The sequence below is a fragment of the Dermacentor silvarum genome, chromosome 3, assembly GCF_013339745.2.
Source record: "Dermacentor silvarum isolate Dsil-2018 chromosome 3, BIME_Dsil_1.4, whole genome shotgun sequence".
NCBI classification, from domain to species: domain Eukaryota; kingdom Metazoa; phylum Arthropoda; class Arachnida; order Ixodida; family Ixodidae; genus Dermacentor; species Dermacentor silvarum.
Genome location: NC_051156.1, coordinates 49,611,939 through 49,635,412, shown reverse-complemented (window position 1 = coordinate 49,635,412; position 23,474 = coordinate 49,611,939). Strand labels below are relative to the sequence as shown.

The window sequence follows — 23,474 nt, the reverse complement described above, 5'->3', positions numbered from 1 at the left end:
AGTAAAGTTAAATGTTAAATTCAAAATTTGTTGGTATTTCAATAGATAATCTGGGTATATGGCCCTGTACCGCCAGAAGATGTCCACGTTTAGAGCATTAATCGGGCAATACTCCGCATTCGCTTATAAATTTGAAAAAGAAATTGATTCTATATTTCACTTCTACCCCGAGCTCCTTACCTTCATCTTTCACGATAGTTTTAGCATGTTATTTAAAAAGTGTCTTACGTAGACAAGTTAGGAGACTGGAACAAATGTTGTAATCCAATATTTACTTTATTTCCACGAGGCATCGCATATAAGTATCAAGTGTGCCGTCGGCACCGTGTCGGAATGGGCGAAGATATACCTACTTCCTATTCTGGAGTGAAAACAATGGCTCACGAACTCGCACATATGTAAGTTTGTTTCTCTTCCAACTTAGTAAACAAATTTCAACTTTGTAAAAAAAATATATGAATTCTTCCTTCCACAACGCAGACTGGGAGCACCGCATGACAAGACGCCAAAGTGCCCTTTCTCCGATGGATATCTCATGAGCTATTTTGACGGAGGCACGAAGAAGTACCGGCTGTCAAAGTGTAGCGAAGAAGAAATACGAAAAAATTTGCAGTAAGTTCAAACATTTTATTTTTTAACGCATAGGATTAATAGCACTTCTACTATATATAGAGTTAAGGCACTCACACATTTTGAATACAATCTTTATTACCTGATAAACACATAAAACGTAACATATTGCATAAAATCACATGTGGCGAGCACAGGTATGCGAATTTAATTTCCTGTGGATCAATTGCGGAGAGCTACTTCTTGTAAAACGTGACAAGTCATCATGATCACTCTAAGTACAAAGGCGCGCAAGTCTCTAGTGATAGTTCCATGTCAACCATTTACCTGTCACTGCTTCGCAAACAAGTTGGTTTGGTACAAAATGATTTCTAGTGCTACGCCAAACAGTGTATCAAAAGTTACCTTATGGTGGGATGTTCGCAGGAAGCTTTTCTTGATTAGGAAGGCTTCGAATTATCCGGTGGTTTCAAATGACAGTATATAACGCTGCTTTTATTATTAACTGGCCCTTGCTCATGTTTGTCAAATTTGTCACTGCACGGTTCCATGTTTCAACGATTCGTGTCTCTTCGAACTCTTCCGTAAATCAAGAAAAGTGTGCCGAACTTAGTTATACCTCTTTGATAAAATTTTAAATAAACACGTGAAGTGTAACAAGACGTGTCTTAGGGTTAGTTGGTTTATTATGCTAAATTTATCATTCGATTGCGATAAAAAGGACCCAGAGAAAACTTGGTACTGCAAAAATGCTTTGCCCACAACCTGTGCTGTTCTGCGTTTTCCATATCAATTTTTTCCGCGCTTTGTATATTTATTAGTACAGTGGACAGTTGCGTCACGACACTGTCCAGTGCGATTATGTCACTGTCACCTATTGTAACTTTCTGGTAACAAAGAATCAACGAGGGGTCCGAATTGTTCGACACCCTGCCTGCCAGTGGTTCTTACGAGACTGCGGCATTCCGAAATTTCCGCGATATTAGGTACCAACCCTAAAAAATGTAATAACAATCAGCTTCGATTGTGGCCTCTTCAATTGCGGTTAACACGAAATAATGTATTGCCTCACCTCAACCCCTAACTTACTAACAATAAGTTCTGCAAATATGCTCTATTTCATTTATTAAAACTTATTAATCCTGGCAATGTGCTATTCTGTCACCATCGGCGTTGAGGAGAACTAAATAATCCGGTATCAATAATCGATAATCACGGTAAAAGACAGCGTTACTTCTTTGAAATCTGCAGGAATTCCAAAGAGTGTTGATAGCAATTTGTTTTTAAATGTAACGCGTCAGAAATAATAAAAGCGAATCTGTTATAGGCTAGGTTCCAGGAGATCGCGTCCGGCCACGGAAGCCGATAGACAGGAAGTAGATCAATTTTCGATTCCATATGCGTGGTGGTTTGGCTCCATGTACGTGGCTGTTTCCCGCCAGCTGTGCCTTAGCACAGGTGTCAAAACGGGTGATGCATAGGCCATTGCTATATCCCTCAGCACCGCCGATGCCTCTTTCACAAATGTCGCGATGCTCGGTGGCGGCACGCCTCCCCAATCGTTGTGCCTCTTTGTCTCGGGACGCAGAGATCGCGAGAGCGCTGTTATCAGCAGTTGCCCTTTGGACTCTTTATGGGATGGAAGCTCATTTAATCCCATCTGCCAGGATTCTGACGGAGCCGTGCAGTGTGCCGCGGCTATGAACGCTGCGGCTCATACGCTAGTCTATGACGATGGTGTGGACTTAGCGCAGCAAATGCCATCGCACCGGGCGAAAACAAGATGCCAGTGTCCATGGTCTTTGACGAACATTCCGAAGATGCTCAATGTAGTCAATAATGATAATATATACATTGACTATAGCAATATTCACTATACCAGACCCACCAGTCACAGTTTCGCTGGCTTGGATCGTCACAGTATAGCGAAAGCGCTCTGAATTTTTTTTTTTGCACGTCAGCAGAAGTAAACATGCTGTTGACGGCACGTTATAGACGGTTATGCGCGTGCGTAGGCAGTGTGCGGCCTTAAGATACTGTGTGCCATTTAGATAGAGTGCAAGCAGATGTTCAGGTCAGGGCATGATTTATCTGAATAATCAGGCGACACGAAAGCGGTCCGGTCAATGGCAAAGCGGAGCGAGCGCGAGCACCAACAATACTCTTCATCCTCGTCTTTTGCTTGCGTCCGTGTCTGTCGCTACAATAGCATATTATTCCGAAAAAGAAGGGTGTTTTCAATCCCTAGTCGGTTCCTACGTGGGAGACGCCCGCTACGCCCCAAGCGCGTCCTGCAGGACTCTAAATAAAGTTTTTCCAGTCCAGTGCAGGGTGTTTTCAAGCGCGCTGAATGTACGAGGCGCACGTTTGTACGTTTTCTTTGGGTAAAAATGCACGTTATGCCTGAAGCCTGATTATTCTTCTTAAGGTATTGTCTCGTAGTAGAGACAGCGAATAATACAGAAGCAAAACTGTGGATGACGAAACTAATTTTTTTATTGGGCGAACTTGTGCCCACACGAGAAAGCGATAGCGGCGAACACAGCCGGCAATCATCGGAATCTGCGGGTCAGGCGCATCGGCTTTTATAGATCACTTGTTGAAGGCTCCTGTGTAATCGCTGGTGGCCGCGTGGTTTCCAGAAACTACGACGCAATTCGTGTGGCGTATTCAGTCTAATTGTGCAAGGTTTCGCTAGGACATTCACAACACATTAGAATCATCAATAACATTCGCGTAAGTTCTAAATCATGTAACCGCTTCTTGCGTTGTGCGTTAGCGTTTAACGTTTGTTATCTGGTGAAAGGGGTCAGCGAAGAAAAATAAACAAGTACACATGTCAATATAATTACATTGAACTGTCTGCAACCACCTATGTTGGACTGACGATTATAAGGACCTTAGAAGGTGTCGTCATGAAAACCAGATCACTGTTATTGCACCCTAACTACTTTTTTTTATCTGAAGCCGCCTCGGATTGGCCGCTATAGACACTAAAAATTGCTGGCACGTATATTAGATTCATGAGTCATGAGGTAGGTAGTGGCGGAATACTGCAACAGGGAGGTCAATTCCTGCTCTGGTGAGGGAGTGAGCTTAGTGGGCCTTCCTAATTTGGTTGCACCTGGACTAGTATAGTCCCACTAGCTCTCGGCAATTTCTTTGCCGGTGTCAGGCGCCGCTCCGTGCATGGAAATGTAGTGGACTGGAGGAAGATTCGGACTTATGACCTTCAGGTTAGAAGACTCCTATAATTAATCTATGGTCCTCAGTCCGCAGTGGCTGCTGAGCACCTGACTAAGGCGGCGGTCAGATCTGCGACACGGCAGAGGGTGCTAAGAATCTCTGGGTCCGGACAGGCCGCCACTGGAAACTGAACATGAAAACGTTCAACACGCGCACCCTCTCGAGTCAGGCTAGCTTAGCAGGGCTATTTGAGGAATTATCAGGCACTGCCTGGGATAATGTTTGCCTTAGTGGGGTTAGAAGAAACGGTGAGGCTGACTAACGGCCACGTCCTCTGCTACAGAGGTCTTTAGGATAAGAGAGAATTCGGAGTGGGATTTCTAGTTCATAAGGACATAGTGGGCCACATTGATTAATTCTACAGAATTAATGAGAGGGTAGCAGTCGTCGTAATAAAACTGAATAGAAGGCATAGAATGAAAATTGTACAAGCCTACGCCCCAACCTCCAGTCACGATGATGAATAAATACACCAGTGTTATCTTTTCGTAGCAATAACCGATTCAATTCGGCTTTGGAAACGGCTGCATGAAGCTGTTGAATTAGCAATGAGAAAGGTACAAACTTCATAGGCAACTTCAATGCCCAGGGGGGCGGGGGAAGCGAGCAATTGGCAACTACGGCATCGACTCTAGTAACACGAAAGGAGAGAAGTTGGTAGAATTCGCGGGTGGGAATAGGCTCCGAATAATGAATACCTGCTTCAGGAAGCGCAGCAACAGGAAGTGCACCTGGAAAATCTCTAACGGAGAAACAAGGAATGAAATAGCTTTCATACTCTCTGCTGATCCCAACATACTGCAGGATGTAGAAGTGTACGTGTGGTAAAGTGCAGTGACCATATGTTAGTGAGGTCTAGCATTTCTCTCAATTTGAAGAGAGAAAGAATAACATGAATCAACAAGAAACAGGCCAACCTAGACGCAGTAAGGGTAAAAGCAGACCGATTCAGGCTGGTGCTCGCGAACAAATATGCAGCTTTAGAACAGGAAGATGAAGACAACATAGAGGTATGAATGAAACCATAACTGTGCTAATCTCAGAAGCGGCAATTGAAGTGGGAGGTAAGGCACAAAGGCAACCAGTAGGGAAGCTCTCCCCGTAAACAAAGGACCTAATAAAGAAACGACAAAACAGGAAAGTGTACAACTCAAGAGATCAGATACAATTCGCTGAACTGTCTAAACTGATCATCAAGATGAAAGGAAGGGATATCCAAAATGATAACGTGGAAAAGATTGAGGAAGCAGTCAAATACGGACGCAGCATGAAATCAGTCAGAAGAAAACTTGGCATAGGATAAGGCAAAATGTATGCACTAAAAGATACGCATGGTAATATCATCAGCAATTTTGATGACATAGTAAAAGCAGCAGAATAATTCTATACTGACTTGTGCAGTGCCTAAAAGAGCCAAGCTAGTTCATTCAAAGTAGTGATGAACAGGATACAGAGGCTCCTTCTATAACTAGCGATGAAGTTAGAAGGGCCTTGAAAGACATGACCAGGGGCAAAGCTGCTGGAGGAGATGGAATAACAGTCAATTTATTCAAAGATGGAGGAGATATCATGCTTGAAAAGATTACGACCCTTTATACGCAATGCCTCACGACTACAAGTGTACCAGAAAGCTGGAAGAACGCCAACATAATACTCATCTATAAGGAGGGAGACGTTAAAGTATTGAATAATTATAGAGCCATTAGCTTGATTTCAGTATAGTATAAAATATTCACCAACATAATTTGCAATAGAATCAGGGCAACACTTGACTTCAGCCAACCAAGGTAACAGGTTGGCTTCAGGAAGGGATAATCTACGATGTGTCATATCCATGTCATCAATCAGCTAATCGAGAAATCTGCGGAGTACAATGAACCAACTTTCTCTACTTTGGTTTCATAGATTATGAAAAAGCATTTGATTCCGTAGAAATACCAGCAGTCATAGAGGCATTGCGTAATCAAGGAGTACAGGAGGTACGTGAATATCTTGGCAATTTGCACAGCAACCTTGGTTCTCCACAAGATAAATAGAAAGTTACCTTTCAAAAAAGAGGTCAGGCAAGGAGACACAATCTCTCCAATGCTATTCACTGCATGCTTAGAAGTATTCAAGCTCTTAGACTGGGAAGGATTAGGAGTGAGGATCGACGGCGAATATCTCAGCAACCTTCGGTTTGCAGATGACATTGTCCTATTGAGCAACAATAGGGACAAATTACAGCAAATGGTTCAGGACATTAACCGAGAAAGTGCAAGAGTGGGGTTGAAGATTATTATCTAGAAGACAAACAGAATGTTCAATAGCCTGGCATTAGGAACAAGAATTCAGAATCGCCAGTCAGCCTCTAGAGATTTTAAAGGAGTACGTTTATCTAGGTCAATTACTCACAGAGGAACCTGATAATGAGAAAGAATTTACAGATGGATAAAATTGGGTTGGAGTGCATACGGCAGGCATTGCGAAATCTTCACTGGGAGCTTACCACTGTCGTTGAAGAGAAAAGTGTACAATCATTGCATTCTACCGGTGCTTACATATGGGGCAAAAACTTGGAGGTTAACAAAGAAGCTCGAAAACAAGTTAAGGAGCGCACAAAGAGCGATGGAACAGACCTTGCTACTGACCGGTGAAAGAGACCAAGGAGCGATGGAGCAGACCTTAAACACATAATCTGGGCATGTCCATACAAGCAATATAATAACGATAACAGGTCAGAAACACCACAGCCAACTTTAATAATAAGAGATGAGGAGCAATGGGAGACCGTGCTGCTCATCTCGGACCATGGATGTTCAAGCAAGACTATTCCAATTGGCTGAAGACGCCGCCGCGGCCCAGGGGCCGCCGTCAAAAGGGGGGGAGGGAAAAGGCATCTAGTCATTACCCCCTACTCTAACCACATTTTGGGCAAAATAAAGTGATCTCTCTCTCAGACTTTTCTACAGCTGTTGACCTTGTCTGCCATGAACTGCTTTATCTTAAGCTCAGTAAACTAAATATTGACCCTAGCATATTTGAATGGATAAAACTTCTTGGTAAACCGACAGCAATTTGTAAATGCTAATGACTACAATATTTTTCGCTGTCACGCAAGGTTCTTTCCTCAGTGCCCCAAGGTTCTGTTTTCGGGCCCCTTATTTTTCTAATTTACATTAAGCGATTTACCTATTGTACTAACTGTTGTATGAGGCTTTTTGTATACGACGGTGTTGTATACAGCGTGATTTTCTCTGATACCGACACATCACTACTACAGTCTGACCTTAACAATATTTCTGATCGGTGTAACACATGCAAAATGAAATTAAACACGACGAACTGGAAAATAATGAGAATTTCTTGTAAGCGTTCTATTAACGCGCGTAAGTATAACATAAATGGTACTGCTCTTGAAGAAGTGACTATTTAGAAATACTTAGGGTTCCACAATAATTCTAACCTGTGTTGCCAACTACACATTCATTATGTTGTTAGTAATGCTAACTGCGTGCTTGGGTTCCTGCGTTGTAACTTTTGAATGGCCCCTCTCTTCTCTTAAACTTATTCTTATAAGACTTTCGTTCGCTCAAAACTAGAATATGCATCAGCTCCTGTGGGACCCATTTACTGAAGGTCTAATTAGTCACCTTGAAGCTGTAAAAAATCGTAGCGCTCGCTTGATTCTTCATAACTACTCCCGTCTTTTAAGTGTTTCATCTATGAAAACAGCGTTGTGCCTTGCGTCCCTTTACTCACGCAGAAAAATAGCCCGTGTCTCCTTACTTCATAAGATTTACTACCGTAACCCTCGTCTTAAGCAAGAATTACTTAATATAGTGTTGATTTCTCGTTGTCACACTAACCAAAACTTTCATTCTTTCGTTCCTCAAACTTGTAATGATCGGAACCACTTGCTCTCCTCCACTGTATATATTGCGGGTGCGAGTGACTTTTAAAATGCACTTGAATATGTTACATGACATTTGCTTTGTGTGTTTTTTTTTTGTATTTATTGTCACCACTCTCTTCTTTACCGCCTATGGGCCCTCATGGTACTGCAATAAATGAACAAATATATCGCGAAATAGAAACGCGTATAGCACTGCGCTCAACTTCCGCTTTAAGGAGGGTCATAATTATCGCATGATTTTTTTGTAATCTGATTGTATGTGGGACGCAAATTGTGTAGAACTTTGTGATCTGCGCTAGACGTTGTACTTGTGTTGTGAGAAGTGCTCGACGAATGAAACAGCAAGCACAGGCAGGTAGAAGCCACAGCCCGTACAAACAGGTGGCGGCAAACTGAAAAGGGAGAACTAGAAGGAAGAGAAAAACGCGAGGCACGGGCGGAGAAGAGCGTGCGCTGCGGGACTCGGTAGCCAGACGACAATGAGGCGGTGCCGGTTCGTGAAGCGCTGGTAGCCGTCTCGCCCTACCCTTTAACCTTTAACCGCCGGCTTCTTGGCCAATCTCTCGTAGTGGTAAGCGCCACGGATGAGGATCAAGCAAGCAAGCAAGCGTGCAACTAGACAAAGGCAGGAGGAAGCCCCGCTATTCGTAGTAAACAGACTGTTCCGGGGACGTTCACGGACGACGGTCCACGGTCGAGCGGTGCTTGGTTGACGGAGATGACTGGCCTTTGGCGCGAGAATACCCGTCCCTGCCCCCCCAACCTGGGCACCGGAGAGCGAAGCTGCGACCCATTCGTCGACCGTGATGGTCGCGATAGCCAAGCTTGGCAAGGCAGACCACTTCGACAAGGGGGTCTATCGTTCGTCCTCCGCCTTGTCCTCAGCAACCGCCTTGTCGTCTGGGCCGACGAAACTCCCCGCGGGAATCCGTGTGTCACAATCACCGTGACTTTTGCTACTCACCGCGCCGTTGACGCACGGAAGGTTGCCGTACATAGCGTAACCGTCTGACTATTATCGCAGTCCTTACATTCGTTCCTGAATACTATGACTGTATTTTCATTGAGGTTCTTCTCAGTTATAAACGTAACTTATTCCCTGTGTTAGTTTAATATACACGTATCACAATTTGTGTACAAAACGGCCTTGTTCATTATTTCGCACCAAGGATGCCCTTGCGTGGACAATATCAGGCAGGCACCCTCGATTATACTGTCACCTTCGACGAGTCATGTAAAAAATCCGATGGGCTTGACCCGCAAATCACATTTCCGACGATCGCCGACTGTGCCCACCGCTGTCGATGCGCTTGAGTGTTACTTGTTTTGCTGGGTACAAGTTGGCACAAGTTGAATTTGTAACTCACAGTTTTCGACGCTGTGTCGTTTTTTCAGTGTCACTCCCACGTGACAATACAATCATAATACAAAATTGTGACAGCCAGTTCTTTCTGAACAATGAGCGACACAACTGGTGGAAGTGCTTCGTCGGCCGCAGCTGCTAAACGAGCTGCCCGAGCAGAGGCTCAGCGCCGCCGCACACAGGTCCCTGCCGTTCAGAATGAAATTCTTTGCCACAATGTATCGCCAATTCGGAACACCTAAACAGGTGCGCTCAAAATTCGTATTAGGGGGTACCGTAGTCGTCGGTGAATTATTTTTCTTGCGCTTCTATTTAACTTTGTACTATAAACTTGTTTGGCCAAGTCGTTTGGCCTTGATGTCCTTAAGTGAAGCGAAGAGTGTTACGCCTAGTATTGCTCTTATTAGTTTGATTTTACAGCAGAAATTGCACGATTTGATCTAAAATTCTGGCAATCGCCTCAAGACTATGCTAATTTCAGGTTGACAGCTTTACATTCAATGCGAAGCCAGTATATGGCTTATGAGGCGGCTAATCCGGCGTTGGCATTGTTGGCGTGACCACTCCACGGTCCACTGAGGCTACGAACCCTCGACCTTTCGTGGGAGTCCAACTTACGACCTTTGTTGCTAACTAAGGCGATGTTAGTTAAGGCACAGGAAAATGACATAGAGTTAAGGCACTCGAACCCTCTACTTTGGTGCGAATGGAACCCATGGCTTTAGTGTGAATTAGGGCGAATGTAATAAGGATCAGTTAATTAAGGTTAAGGTAATTAGAACACTGGAATCCACGATCTTTGGTGGGAGTCGAACCAACGACCTTGTATTGTGCGCACCTTATTACGAGCACCGTTGGTCATGTGGGCGCGCTTCTGCTGGCGTGACCCCTATGCTTTCGCATTCATCCACGTAGGAATGACTAAGTATCCCTTCAGTTTTGTGTATTTGCTTTGTTTCATGAATTGCTTGGTACGTCTTCTGTAACGTCCTCTATTGACACCACCAAGGAAGAGAAGGATAACGTAATAGAGCGCAAAACTTATATTGATTGACGGGGACCCACGACAGCTCTACATTAGGACCACCGACTCTATTATTATTGCACTACTCATTATGTTACGTAATCAAGAAGTAAATATACTTCAATTCACATGAAATTCTGCCATCGAGCCTCACTTACGGAATCGACAGCTACTTAAAGAAATCAAATGGGGAAAGCGGGAAATTGCATTTTCGTGTGAGTGCGCCTTTATACATGTTAGAAAGAAGGCGGACAGAGACCGACACAGGAAGACGGAAACGGATGACACACATGCTGTTTGTGTTTTCCTATTCCCACTTCTTGTGGCCTTGTCCGGATGCCTAAGTCTTTTATAACATGGATTCCTGTAGCCTACCTCTACTAGCTGTCGTTCTCTACAGCTTTATACCTCAGCGCATAGGATCTAGCAGTTTGTTTCCTTGTATTGTTAGCGAAGTTATGTAGACAATAATTAGCAAAATTCGATTGTTGCAAGGTATATTTGAAGACTCCGGGATGAAATTTTTGAACTGACATTTATGTCCCGTTAGTTGCACTAACTAATTTGTATTACGCCCCCTGTAAACTAAAAGAAGCCGTAGATGTTCAAATTTGTTCTGCCCAGGGAACTCCCGCAGAGCTGTTTTAATGAGCAGAGCAAGACAAACTACCTGGATGTGTACAAGAGATATCCGGGCCAGTCAGTACGGCCACAGCATTACTGCGAAATGATGCTCAAGGTGAAGGGAAGACGAACGAAAGTGTTTCCAGAAAAGGTGAGCTACACCACGAGACCATCTCCTGTCGAGAAGTTTTGCACTGGGTCGCTAAAGGGTCACTAATGACAATGTCAACACATCAGGCAGGGCCCTGCAGGCTGTGGTTAGTTGTAGGGGACCACAACTCCCGCTGACTTATTTCCCGTTCGAAACAATATCTCGTTGTCGGCACCGCATGTCACTTACCGACAGAAATCAATGAATAACAAAGTTTTGCAAAAACTCGTAATGTTCTACTTGGAAAAAAAAGGTTCGAGTATCGTTTGAAAGCGCATCATCATCATGCGCTCACCAACAACACTGCGTTTTCTAAGCAAATGACGATGCTACTGATGAAGTGATGCGTGTTTATCACGTTTCCTTTTTGTGTGTGCCGTTTCTCTAAGTTTTACGATGGTGATACGGGCGTCTGCAAATTCGGACAGCTTGCTACGGAGGATAATGGTGACCTAGGGCGCGTTAGATGCGAATAGTCGTCGCTGTGATGATTATGAAGGAGGACCCAACGACCGCATTTTAGTTCGCATGAAAAGTAACATTCTAGACATGTATTGGTAGTTTTTATTGTTGTGCCCTTTGTTGCGTTCCATGAGGGCGGCTAATTTATTTATTTATTTATTTATTTATTTATTTATTTATTTATTTATTTATTTATTTATTTATTTCAGTACTCTCAGGGCGAGAGGCATTACAGAGAGGAGGGGCATATACAATCGGCGGCAGTTTCCTTAAATTTGTTGACGTCGGTGATGGCAGCGATGAAGGCAGGGAGATGGTTCTAGTCACTTCCAGTTCGAGGAATAAATGCATTTATATAAAGGCTAGTTCGGCATTGCGGTATTCCTACATTGAAGGTGGGGAGCAGTGCGTGAAAATATATACGATGGAGAGGAGTAACTCATCTTTCAGAATAGAGCTTGTTTAATAAATTTTATGAAAAAGAGATAGGCGAAAATATTTACGGTGCAGAGAAGGAACGGGAAGGCCAAGTGCAGATTTCATTGCAGATACGCTTGCTGTTCGGGAATAATTTGAAACAAGAAAACGGGCGGCGCGATATTGAACAGACTCTAAAGTGGTAATTAAAGTCATCTGATTAGGATCCCAAATGGAGCAAGCATATTCTAATTTAGGCCTTATTAACGTCCTAAAAGATGAAGCTTAACGGCGCTGTTAGAAGCTATGAAATGGCGCCGTAAGGATTCGAGCGAGCGGTTAGCCTGGTTAGATATGTAGATCACGTGGATTTTCCAGGACAGATTGTGTTTTAGGTCAATACCCAGATATTTCTACGATGAGACAGGTGATAACGGAGTGTTATTAAGAAGATAGCGAGGGGTGTATTCAGGAGGGCGGCTGGAAATACGCAGGTGTTTGTATTTAGTGGTGTTAAGCGTCATGAGCCACTCGCTGCACCATGAAGAAATTGCGTTCAAATCCGATTTCAAACATGCTTCATAAGAGGGATTAGTAATTCAACAATATAGCACACAGTCATCTCTTCGAAAAGATTTATATGGGAGATAACGTTGTTGGGAAGATCATTAATATAAATTAAAAACAGGAGAGGACCTAATAGAGAACCTTGAGGTACTCCAGAAGTTACGGAAACAAGAGGTGAGTCATAATCATTGACTGAGACATATCGACTACGGTTGGAAGGAAAACATTTAAGGCCAGCCTAATACGTTATAGTTAATATTAAGAGCACCGAGTTTAATTAGCAATAGATCATGAGAAACAGTGCCAAACGCCTTAGCAAAGTCTAAAAAAATGCAATCGACAATTACGTGAGTTTCCTTAGCGCGAAATAAATCACTAGTGAAAGAAAGAAGCTGTGTCTCACACGAAAAAAAAATTTTTTGAAGCAATCTTCACATGAATTGAAAAAGTTATTAGATTCAAGGACGGTAAGAAGATGCGAATAATGAGCCCAAGAAGTTTACATGGAATGCTGGTTAATGAAATGGGCCGATAGGTAAGCATTGAAGCGCTACTACCTGATTTATGGAATGGAACCACCTTCCTCACCTTCCAATCAGGAGGGATGGAACAACTCTGTAATGACTGTTCAAAGATTTCATGAAGAATCAATGGCGAGCAGATAGATGCACTTTTCAAGAACTACGTTGTAATGCCGTCGATACCTGAACAAGATGAAATTTTCTGTCTTTCAATTAAACATGTCACACCAACAGAATCAATGATGATTGGATCCATGGGTAAAAAATCAGATGTACAAGGCTGAGGAAAAACATTCGGCAAGGTAGACGAAAAACATGGGGCAAAAAAAATCATTTACACTTTGCAGCAGTCACTCTGGTGTATTGGAGTGTTGTGATCATCGCAAACATCTACTGTATTCGGCTTATTCCCGCTGACCACATTCCAAAATTTTCTCGGATTATCTCTAAGAAGGAATGGGAGCGTGTGCTGGTAGAATTTTTTTTTTCAATTTTTGTTTCAGACGAAATTTGTTTACAATACCTCTTAGCGTTCGGCCGTTTGGGTTGCCTTGGCCCGCCGGAATAGTCTTTTTTTCTTTTTCAGCAAGCGCCGCAGGCGCGCGTTAAACCACGGAGCATGAGAGTTAGATATAATGCGTTTCTGACGGATGAATTTAATAATTAAAATGGACTTTTTCTTTGAATAACGTCCACTTTTCATCAACGTTGCGCGTGTAGACACTTGGAATGAAGTGAGTGACAAAATCCATTAGTTCGTAGTTTAGTGACTAAAAGTCAGCGTTTTTATCGTCTCGGATAATTTTTGGCGTTTTGGTAGCGGGAACACAAGTGCGCAGTTCAATATAAATGAGGCAATGATTACTCAAACCAGGTAAATATCTTAAGCAGGAAACAAGCTGGGGTGTAGTAGTGAGAAGGAGGTCATGAAGCTTGCTGAGTATGCTGAGTATATCGTGAAGGCTGAAGGACAAGTGGCGTAAAATTAAAATCCAGACATAGGTTGACGAAGAGAAAGCACTCAGATGAACAGTCAGATGAGGGAGGAGAGTCATGCCAGTTAATTGCTGGAAAATAAAATCATCAAGAAGGAAGAGTGCACATGAAGGTAACCGGACAATTAACTGATTTAAAACGTCATCTCAATCTGAATTAAATGTCAAGGGTGAACTGGGCGGCCGATAGCAAACACAAAAATAAAATCACGATATCCCAGAGTTACACTCGTACACACGATTCAATTCAATTCAAATCATTTTTATTGATACGTAAATTAGTACGTAGACAGTAGTATAAAGGAAGGGGTCCCAAAGTAAAAACTGCAGGCGGGACCCCTTACGATGAATTAAATATCGAGTAATGAAACGAAACTAACACTGCATAGGTGAAACATTATTAGGCGCATGAATGACGAAATAATTAAAGTAAAATCGTGCATTATCATATACTAAAAAAAGCCAAGTTACAAAAAATAAAAGCTGTACAAAAATACAAAAGAAAACCGACACAACGTAACAACCAAAAAAGAAAAAAATAATAATAATACCATGGTGTAACATGTCAGCACAGTAAATTTGAAAAAGTGACGAATACATTCATAGACAATAACAGTTATTTTTTTATTCAAATAGGTATTCCTTTAAGTCAGATTTAAATATGGAAAGAGAGTTACATTGTTTTAAGTCGGTAGGCAAGAAGTTCCATAGGGATATAGCAGAAAAAAAGAAGAGTTTGTTTTCCATAGTTAGTGCGTACCTTAGGCAAAAGTAGATTGCCCTTAACAAAAAAAAAAAAACGGGTGCAGTTAGCATTAACGAATACCTATGATGGAATTATCTCGAGGTAGAGATAGCGATAAAAAACTACTCATTAAAAACTACAAACTACTCATTTGCAAATGAGTAGCAATATTTATAACACAACTCAAGCCGCCACGTACGGTGATCAACGCTCCGTCACCAGTACGCGAGATACGGTCACAGCGAAAAAATTTGAAAACTCTTTCACATTCAAATATTTCATAATCTGCAATATCACTCGAGAGACAAGTTTCAGCCATGATAACAATGTCATCTGAACACGAGTCAATGGCTAAAGACAGGTCATCACGTTAATTACGCACTTTGGAAAAAAAAAAGGAAGGGAATTTGTTTAGTGACCAGACGAGCAGGTAGCTATAGCGATGAACTACTAGCGCCAAATGAAGCATTCGGGATAATATTCGTGGAAGCCGAAACAACAGATGTGCATCTTTCTCGCTGGAACGCCTTTCGGCAATATCTACTTCACAAACACGATCGGTGGTGGAACAATAGACGTAGCACTTTTTCTTGATGTACAATCGCTTCAACCTCAAGAGATGCTTCTCTCCCAAAGCCTTACCGAATTCAGCCAACTTTTTACGGGACTGGCGTGTGGCGCGAGAGAAGTCTTCACTAAATGATACTTTGGAATTTTTGAACTTTGTACGTTGCGATATAATCTTGTCTCTTAATTTGGGAGAACTAAATTTAACTATAATGGGTCGACATTTCTCCGATACGTACGAGCTCAGTCTGTGAGTACGATGAATACCTTCGTCGGGAAAAAATAGATCCAGTTTGTCTGAAACAATTTTGCAAAGGTGTTCTTTAGACTCGGCCCAAGTTTCAGAGCTAGTGTCCGGGATACCGAAAAAAATCAGGTTGTCTCGACGGGAGTGATCCTCGAGATCGTCTAGCCGTGAATTAAATGCAGCTGACTCCGTACGAACAGCCTCGGATATGGCATCGTTGAGTGCAGGAACACCTTCACTGTCCAATGACTGTACCTGAGATTCGACAGCCGCAAACATGCTAGTAAGGTCACATACTTTCTGCTCTAGTTCAAGTTGGTTCGCCTTTAGCTGTGGTAAAGTATCCGTCAACTCACTGTGACGGGCATCCGATTTTTCAGACAAGGCCGCAATAGCAGCTAGCACATCGGCATTTGGATTAGTATCGGTGGGTCCCGGGTTTGACTCAATATCGCCAGTTAATATCAGGCTTAACAACGTGTATGCAATCACATATTGTAGAAACTAACACTAGTGTGCAGGGGAAGAGCAGCGTACAAATTTTGCTGGTACGTTTAGCGTGCAAGGAAGGACAGTCACCAGCCTGTACAGCAAGGAAGCAGAACGGAGTGTCAAGCGTGCGCATGGTGGCCACTCTTCCTTGCCCACTCAAGGAAGGAGTGGGAAAGAAACACGCTGTAACATTTCTTTTTCCAAAAAAAGAAAGAGTAAAGTATGGCAATTTTATTACCATACTTTTTTCCATTGTGCTTGTCTGTTTCTCACGTTTTCTCTTGTTTCACTAACAGTTTCTGTTCATTGCTTGTTCCGGGATTTGACATAAACAATTTGTTAACTAGTTTACTTCCTTGTGACAATTACTTTTCTCCCTCATGAGCGCAGCTTTCATGCAATACAAGAGAGTCGAGTAGTAGGATCAGGTTGCAACAAATCGTACAAGTACTGATAAGCACACAACATTGACTATATTAGATGTGACAAGACACCCGACACTGCGCGACACATACACGGATCAACTCTACGAGCGTATATCTCCGAGTCCGATCACTCGCAGGGAGAGCAGCTGTACCTTTTTTTTCGGAACCTAAGACAAATTGGTCCACACCTACGAAATCTATTTGCCTATACTTGGCTCGTGACTGCACAGAAAAAAAACAGACTAGTAAAGAGAGAATCAAATCTCATTTCACTCGCAGTGTTGATTTTAAAAAAAATTCACTTTACTTCATATTTTGGAATTTCTTGAAACAAGTTCCGTAAATGTCCAGAAAAGATCTGTCTACCAACAAAAACCGAAAAAAGTATTTCTTAAAATAACGTTGTCCTTTAATAAAATTTGCTATTGTAATAATAACTATATTTAATTTATTCTATACGGATTTAGTTTTTAACATTTAGGTTGCCCTTCTTCCTATATATGGATTCGCTAAATTGATGAAAATTTACTTTGTGTCATACGAGAATATTTCAATTTTTCAGATGACATTAACGGTGAACGATATCTAACCTAATCCTATGCTTTATAGTTAAGCTCATCTAAACGGTCGGTTTTATATCGCCGGCAGTTAGCTTACACTTCAGTCAGCAATGTTTCATTTTTCTTAACCCCTATATTGCAATATACTTATTCGAGGATCTTTGAGAACTTGTAAAAATGTAGATATATATTCGGTAAGCTACTAAACTGCGAGTACACAAAAGGTACTTACACTTCGCACTTACGACTGTTTAAGAAAAAAAAACGTATACAGTATTCATGCTACGACAATATTTTTTTCTTGGAGCCTGCATTAATCTGAGAAACATACAGCTGTATTAGGTTGAGAAAACATCGTCATTCTTCATAATACGTTCCCAATTATAAACTGAAAAGTGTTGTGAAACAAGGCAATGACGGGGGTTAAATTGTATGCCTGAGTAGAAATACACAATATGAAGCCTCAACATGCAATGCAGCCTAGACGTAATTGTTTAATATTTTGTTCTTCCCAGAGAACACTTCCTTCCGATTTGGCAGTTTTACCTGGAATTTAAGAGGCTTTGGAAAAAAAAAAACGTCGAGCGTGAAATTATTTCCGCGTTCTCACTCTTGAACAAAACAGCCCACCAGCAAATTGAGCGGTTGGCGCTATGGGTCAGGAAGCCCTTTCTATGTTAATGAGCAATTGAGCGCCATGAGCGCTGAAGGATTCGAAAGTTAATTTTATCAATGCACGGATCTTATACCGAACGTTTGCTCTGGAATTATGTAGTTTAACATGGGAAATACTATGCAACAGTATTTTCGCTGTTTAATACTAAATGGTGACATAAACAACACAAATCGTAATTTTACGGTAAATGGAATTGTAGTTTAACTTTTTGGAGGGAAGTCTCAAATGCAATATTACACTTCGATGGAAAAATTTTGCATTTGCAATAGCGGCATTAAAGTTCAGCTGTGTGGAGGTGTTCCTAATAGCACACCAAAGGACACCAAAGGAAAATATTCAGTCAAGTTAGGCTTGTGTAATAACGAATTCGTGATTCGTAGCGAGAACAGACCTGTTCTAAGCGAGAAAACGACGACAACGGAAATCAATGTCGCGCCACCTGTTGTGCAATATATCTCTTCTGTGACGTCAGCAGTCACCGGTTCAAAGGTAGCGCAACAGGGGAAGGTCACGTGGACATACCGAAAACTTGTCCATTTGGCGAGGACGGTTCCAACTAAGGAGCGGAACTGGGGTTTTGTGTAACAATGTTTACGCAACGAAGTGATATGCGAGCACACAGAACGAGATGACAGACTTCTCGATGAGTAATGTGTTAATATTTCCTCACCTAACAACTTCTATTAGTGTCAGGTTATGGTATTCAAGTTGCATAATCGCAAACCGGTACTGTGCACGTGTAGGTTAAATACATTAAGCTCTGGAAGTCATCAGTAGTGTAGGCAATTACGCTAACAAAATCATGGCGAAATAAAAAGGAATTGTCGTCTATTTCAGCCGGATATCCTTAGCAGAGAGTGCAAAATGAACTGTTGCAAGCAAGAACAATCTGAAAATTTGTGCTATAAAGTAATCATATTGGAAGGAATGGAGTGTACCAAAGGAAAGGTGAGAACTAAACATTTTTCAATGCTCAATCTAGAATAGCAAGCTTAGTTGTGTTGTAACAAGGCGACAAAGTTATTCCACGACTTTACCTCATTTTCAGTTCCTCTCAATGCCAACCTTCTTATCACTGTTGAGAAAATAATTGTGTGATAACAGAATTATATTACCAATTATTTATGCAACACACGTTGTACGAATAGTGCAAATGGCACAGAAAAAGTAATCAGAAACAATTTTTTACAAGATTACGCTTCATTGCTGATTTCACTATATGACTTGTTTTCTCTGGGTTCTCAGTTATTTATACATTTCTCATAGCTCATATTGCCAATTTTTATGTATACGTTTTTTGCACCGATCGGGAATCTTGAGAATACACTTCCCATAGAACGCGTTCTTAGAAAATGACGCACTTCCACCCGGATTACTTCTGCTGTCTCGTAACCTTGGCCTAGCATTCAGTGCTTGAAATATAGAAAAAAAATGGAAGTCCTGGTGAGCAAGAACAAAGCTGTAAGACAGATTCAGGAGAAATTTCTATCCAATTCTATCAGTTCGCTTTCCTGTTAAGAGGAAGGTTTGCCTCAGGAGCTCTTATCGAAATAATGGGAAAGGAGAAATCATTTTTCTCGGCAACGACTGCACTAATCTGACGAGGTTTGTTGTATTCAAAGGAACAAAATAAAGTCTAGTGACTACTGCAAGTGGATTTGTGATCTAGGCCATCAATATAGGAAAAATATGGGCGAAATCGCAAATATTTGAGGCGGTAATGAAAACCAATCTCGCCATTCTTTATAAAGCATCTAATAACAATCTAAAGCAGACAAACTTGATTATTTTACATGGCTCCTAAATACACCACTAATATGTTAGAACGACTTTTGCAATACCTTCACCAGCACCGTAGCAAATTAAAATAAGATATAAATTAATGTTTCACGTTAGTCCGGTATGGATGTTTTGATGGATGGAAGTCACAGAACTGCGTTATCTGTTCTTGTCGCAGCGTTACAGATTTTAATTTTGTCCATTTATATTATTTCAGTCTTACCAACTTTCTTCCTTAATTCTAAAACAATTGAGGCAACAAATGAAAAAAGAAACTGCTATAGAATTTACCTTTGCTTCTCAAGTGCACCAAATTTATTTAAAATTGGTCCAGGAATCATCAAAGAAACCTATTATTGCGTTTTATATGTATTTGAATAGGCGGCGTCAGAGGCTTCCTAAGGATGCACCTGGTTGCGTGGCCATATCGCCTGCCTTGCAGACAGGTTACCCCGTAATGCGCGGCGGAAGTTATTCAGTGCATGAATTTCCCGTAATCTAAGCTTTCTCGTGATTCTCGTGATTTTCGTGATCTCGTGAAATCTCGTGATTTTCACGGAGCCTTATTGTAAGCTTTCTCGCCACTTCGTTCATTGTTAGTCTCGTCCCTCATTTGATGAGTGCATCAGCAGTCGCCTTGTCGGCTCATGGTACGTCTATCCAAGGGCCATGATACCAAAGCTGGTCTTCAATGCTCGTCCGATCATCTTCAAAATGTCTCACTGAAGCATCTTGTAAGCTTAGGCCGCTGAAATTTGTTGGAAGAGAAATTCTATCAGCTCAGGTTCACGAAACGAGAAGTCGTGAGCTACCCATTTGGTTTACCTTACTGGAGTATCATAATAATCAGCATCCTTATCATCACCAGCATCATGCGATTATGTGAGCTGCAGAACGAAGGCCTCTCCCAGCAATCTGCAATTACTCGCGTCTTGAGCCATCTGACCCTTCGAGCCAGCTGATACCTTTGTCGCCCCTATCGCCAACCGCACTTTTATCCTGCAAGCAACACTATAATCAGTTTTGGTCGTCATGAAAAATTGGAAAGCACCATCGTCAACAGCAGCAGTCTTTGAAAATACAACAAACAAGCATAATTCGGGATCATCGTCTTTTGGGTTCAGTGGCGGTGCCAGGAAACAGTAATGTCACCCACTAACTTCACAATACAGAACAGTAATCGGCAATCTCTCTTCGCAAACCAATCTAGTGACTACCTTCTTGAGTTGCTTTAATGGTAAAATAGAAACCCACCTACACAACGCGGAAAATCGGTCGCGACGTAAGCACAGTTTTTCTTTTTTTTTCATTTTCCACACTAATGCAGTCAGTGAGTGAGCGAAAAAACTTTATTCAGTCCACAATAGACGCAGTACAATTTTTTTTCAGACTCGGAACAATCAACGAAGCGCCATTGCCAAGAACACCTAGGCATGGCAATAGACCCTACGAAAATGAATCCAGCTTATCGCCTGGGTCGTCAATCAACTTTCCGCTCCCTCTCTATCATTGGTCAAATTCGCCTTCCACAATGCCATAAATTTCATTGTGTCCTAAAGCCGGAAATAGAGCCGCACTAACTGCAGTACCGGTGAGAAATGTTCACTGGCCGTCCGTGTACGAGCGCATCTTCTGACGTTCGCGAAGGCGCAATCAGTTCATTTGGCACCTCAGTACAAAACGATCTAGCTTAAATAAAAATTATTTATGTACGCCTGTAAAAATATGACCCTATTTCATTAACATGCGTCCTATAAAAATGGTGACGCTCGTCATCTACTCCCATGTCATTAGTTTTCTGGGCGCGCATAGATTTTTACATTCCACTCAGCACGGGCTACGCAGAGGGCTCTCATGTGAAACCCAAGCAGGAATAGTCATCCATGACCTAACTTGCAACCTTGATTGTAGCGTTAAGACTAATGGGGCAGATAATAAAGCAGATGTTGGTGAGGCGCATTATCGAAAGTTTGCGCATAGAAGTGGAAACTGTGCACGTTGGCACGCATTTATCTTTCGGTTCTTGATGCGCTCACAAAGGCGGCGACAAAGAGAAGTGCACTAGACATGTACTGATTCGCAACTGTCGTTTTTATTAAAATGAAATCAAGGCTTCGACGAACACCTGTCTGGTCGGAAAGAATAATTGAATTATTAAATTTTATTAGACTGTAATATTTTAATAAATTTTATCAGAAAACAATCGTATATAAAGGCAGGCAACAATATTAGCAGAACAGAAAGCTACGGCGGTCAAAGCATTGTACATTATTGCATGACTGCTTCATCACGGTTATCATATTATACATGTGCTAGTGAAGTACCTAAACTCACAACGTTTTGCGACGCTTAAGGACCAAGTTGTACAATTGTAATGAAGAAGAAGACGGACGGAGCAAACAATAGCGGGCGCTATCATCGATGTAGGGCGCCAGCGCAGACCGCGAGCTCTGGGCGCCGTGACCGTAGTTCTCTTGTTAAGGCCAACCTCCATGCACGAACTTTCGCGACGAATTTCACTTGACGAAAAATCCAGCGCGAAGCGCCGTCGCGGATTCGTCACATCACACTCCTTGCAACCAAGAGCCGGCAAACGCCGCCGACCATGCGGTCGACGCAGCCCGCGAGGAGTCATCGTGGCCAGACGAGATAGGCTACGAAAGCGACGTTGGCGAATGAAAGCAGAAGGCAAAACAGCGCCTAAATCAATGTTTTTACACCTAAAATAAGACGCCTGACCTGAAAAAGTGCGTACAATAAGTGCTCGCTGTTAGCCGGAATCTATTTTGACTGTAACTTTTCTTTTTTTTTTGCGAATACCGTGGCACGTCAGTATTTCGCCGATACTTATCCCTCGTCTGACACCCTGCGTTTCTTTACGGCTCTCTCTGCTCGCGCGCATCTAGGTTTTTCTCCCGTCAGCTTCCGCCTTCGAGCCTACCCTGCCATTGAGGAAACACGGAAAGCTATTAGATAGTAGACAGCTTTAGTATAACGCACGTTTATTACTTGCACGTTTATTACAGCGCACGTTTATTACAGTTTTAGTTGGCCAGCGAGAGCTTCCGATCTCAGAGGCCATATGCCATCGTTGCGCCTATCTCTCGACTTCACCGACAGGTGGCGCTGACATTTCGAAGGTTGAATGCTAGATAAAGAACATGTATAGTATACCTGATTAAATCAAGCAGGCTAGGTGACTATTGGTCGCCGCCCCGTTTCAAAGGGGATGCCAATAAATCATCATCATCATCATCATTTCCATCGTTAGGCTTCGTGTTGTTCGAAACGAGAAGGGATCTCGAAAACTCCACAAGGCTATCCATAATACACTGTTGTCGAAGGTGCCTGAGACTAAGCGAAAGCCGTTTACGCAGTCGTTTGCTACGAACGAAGCGAATTCTACAAAAACCACGCCAAATTCAATTCGAAGTGGGCAGCGGGGACCACCGCCATGTTTTACGTACGTGGCATGCGAGAAGGCTCTTTTGTCGCTTAAAGTTGCGAGCCGCCCATATGCTGCACCTACACAGTGCTTCAGCTCGCGTTTTTCTCGGATGTGCCAATGATCTACACCCTGCAAACGTCAATCAAACGTCTTTCCAAAACACGGCGGTAAGCAAGGCATCATGTTGCGGGTATGCATGGGCAGAGCATCACCGGAAAGGGAAGCCCCTAACTACATAGAGTACACAAAACAAGCAGTGACCCATTAACTAGAACATTGAGGCAGAACAACCAACAAGGAGGTGAAACAGCGCTGGAAAACAAGCGTTTGAAACGAAGGTAGGAAATAGCAGAACAGTAGCCAAGCGTCAACAATCAAAACTCCCGTCGACGGGCGACCGACGGAAGTCAACCTCTGCGCTGTGGTCCAATTGGTCCACGCTCTCCGCCGCGCGCGACGACTTCCAGTGGCGGCGGTTCGCTGGGCGGCGAATATCTGGAGAGAGCGGATCGGCGGCGAACAGTAATTTATTTGACGTCGGGCGGCGGGCGGCCGCCGCCGAGCGGCCGCCGCCGAAAGTTCGTCGCTTTTTCGCTCCATGGAGGTCGGCCTTTACTGTGCTGGTTTTATGCGATAGCAATTATATGGACACTCCAAGCGGATTTTTGCCGTCGTCGTCGCCGTGAGGTCGTTGCCATGA

General features: G+C 42.6%; 1 protein-coding gene across 1 annotated transcript in view; it reads left to right on the top strand.

Annotated features, from left to right (window-relative positions):
• Nucleotides 1–372: 372 nt before the first annotated feature.
• Nucleotides 373–23,474, top strand: part of LOC119445420 (A disintegrin and metalloproteinase with thrombospondin motifs 20-like) — a 33,050-nt gene continuing 9,948 nt past the window's right edge. Inside the window, exons 1-4 of the mRNA XM_037709713.2 lie at nucleotides 373–398; nucleotides 481–612; nucleotides 10,723–10,873; nucleotides 18,385–18,495. Coding sequence (XP_037565641.2) covers nucleotides 376–398; nucleotides 481–612; nucleotides 10,723–10,873; nucleotides 18,385–18,495 — 417 coding nt within the window. The 5' untranslated portion in view covers nucleotides 373–375. The remainder of the gene's footprint in view (nucleotides 399–480; nucleotides 613–10,722; nucleotides 10,874–18,384; nucleotides 18,496–23,474) is intronic.